Raw genomic sequence first — 2,409 nt, forward strand, 5'->3', positions numbered from 1 at the left:
GAATTGACAGAGCCCCTATTGATAAAGGCCAATATTTCTTTAGTTATCTACACTCTCATATTTTTCCATCTAACTTATGACCTTGCTGAACATTTTTCTAATGTTAGTGTCCTCTTCACTGCATTCTTCACATCATTGTTTCTTAAAGTGTAGATAAGAGGATTAAGGCTTGGTGTGATGACTGTGTAAAAGAGAGTAAAAAACTTTCCTTGTTCTTGGGATGAGGTATCCTGTGGCTTCATGTATATATAAATGGCTGTTCCATAAAATAGAGTTACTACTGTGAGGTGGGAACCACATGTATTGAGGACCTTTTTCCACCCTCCTGCTGATCTGATCCTCATCACAGCTCGAGTGATAACTCCATATGAAATGAGAATAAGTGATAGAAGTACTAGAAGAAATACTACTCCAAGAGCAAAGACAACAATCTCAATTACTCTTGAATAGACAAAAGCCATCTTGATCAGTGCTGGCATTTCACAGAAAAAGTTATCCACCTCCCGGTTCCCACATCTTGGTAACTTCATAGTCAAAGAGCAAAGAATTAAGGCACTGCCAAGGCCACCCAACCAGGAGGTCAGCACCATCTTCTGGCAAAGCTCAGGGTGCATTATTACTGTGTAGTGAAGGGGTTGACAGACAGCAGCATAGCGATCATAGGCCATCACAGCCAAGAGAAGACATTCTGTGGCTCCCAGGTCAAGGGCAAAGAAGAATTGGAGCACACACCCTCCATATGTAATAGATTTTTTGGGGCCCCATATATTTACCAGCATCTGGGGGATAATGCTAGTTGTATAACAGAGGTCCAAAAAAGACAAATTAGATAAGAAGAAATACATGGGGGTATGAAGCTGGGTGTCTAGATAAGTTACAAGAATGATGGTTGTGTTTCCTACCAGAGTCATAATATAGAAGATGAAGACAACCACAGAGATGATGCTGTCTAGTTGAGGTTGATCAGAAAACCCTAGAAGGATGAAGTCTGTTGTGGAACTTCCATTGTTTATTTTCATTGCTTCTTATGGAATTAAAAGAAAAAAAAAGTATCAGTCTCAGATAGAATTGAAAATCTCTGATGTTTGTAATGTGTATTGAACCTCCTTATTTGCTTGCTTTTCCCATTTGGAATTTTTAACATTTCCTTTTGTTTAGTAGTCACAGCTTTGGCATGTTATATCTACAGTGAGTCTATTGATATATGTTAAACTCATCATGCTGAATTTTAAATCAATGAGAAGGGCTAAAAATAAACTATGCTTCCCATAATCCTGTGCATTTTCTTTAACTAATAATTCCATAGTTATATAATTTCAAGATGGGAATGTATATTTGGGTAGCTGTTCCTCTTGAAACTAAGATATAAGCATTACTTCACTGTGATACATCTTTCCCTTACTAAAGAAGTTGAGTTTGAGGTAGAAAGTTAAGTTACATATTTTCTTGGAATAAGCTCCACCATTTGTTACAGAATCATTTTACTTATTGCTTTCTAAATATCTACATCTCAAGCAATATAGTCATTATCAAAATCACTGCTCACCTTCTTCTTTTTATATTTTCCTTTTCAACATTGCTGGCATTGTAGTTATTGTATCAATTTTGGTGTTTGCTGAAGTTACATAGTAATATAAAATGTAGATAAATTATCTCAAGTTATAGGAGATAGGTTGAGCTAGGATATAACTGGAAATAACTTGAACTATTCAAATGCACTTGCAAAATGCACTGGCTTTTTTTGATTGCTTGAATTTGGTATTTTTTTTTTAGAATTTTTTATTTATTTATTTTTTATTTTTTGGTGGACACAACATCTTTGTTTGTATGTGGTGCTGAGGATTAACCCGGGCCGCATGCATGCCAGGTGAGTGCGCTACCACTTGAACCACATCCCCAGTCCCATGGGATGTTGTTTTAAAAACAACTAATTTTTAAAAATTGGTGCATTATAATTATACATAATAGTGGGATTCATTGTGATGTGTCTTTATATGCACATATCATAACTTGGTCAATTTTATTCCCCAGTACCTCTTCTTTCTCTCCTCAAGACATCCTTCCTCTATTACTCTGGTCTCCCTTTATTTTCATGAGACAACACCCATATTTTTGTTTTCCTTTTTTCTATTTAGTTTCCTCATATGTGAGAAAACAAAATCCTTGACTTTTCTGAACCTGGATTATGTTGCTTAGCATAATGCTCTCAAGTTTTATCCTTTTTCCTGCAAATGACATAATTTCTGTCTTCTTTATGACTGAATAAAATTGTGTACATAATCCTATACTTTATCAATTTATCTATTGAGGGACATCTAGTTTGGTTCTATAATTTGGCTATTGTGATTAGAGCTGTGCTAAGCATGGTTATGCTTGTATCTCTACAGTGTGCTAACTTTATATCTTTTG

General features: G+C 35.4%; 1 protein-coding gene across 1 annotated transcript; it reads right to left on the reverse strand.

The window, feature by feature from the left end:
* Positions 1–74: 74 nt before the first annotated feature.
* LOC124103257 (putative olfactory receptor 2W6) lies at positions 75–1,019 on the reverse strand. Its single transcript, XM_046459771.1, has one exon. The coding sequence runs from the start codon at positions 1,017–1,019 to the stop codon at positions 75–77; it is 945 nt and encodes a 314-aa protein (XP_046315727.1).
* Between the last annotated feature and the right edge of the window lie 1,390 nt (positions 1,020–2,409).

Source organism: Marmota monax, unplaced genomic scaffold (genome assembly GCF_021218885.2).
Source record: "Marmota monax isolate L192 unplaced genomic scaffold, Marmota_monax_Labrador192_F-V1.1 WCK01_AAM20220418_F8-fsc00280, whole genome shotgun sequence".
In the NCBI taxonomy this organism is placed as follows: Eukaryota; Metazoa; Chordata; class Mammalia; order Rodentia; family Sciuridae; genus Marmota; species Marmota monax.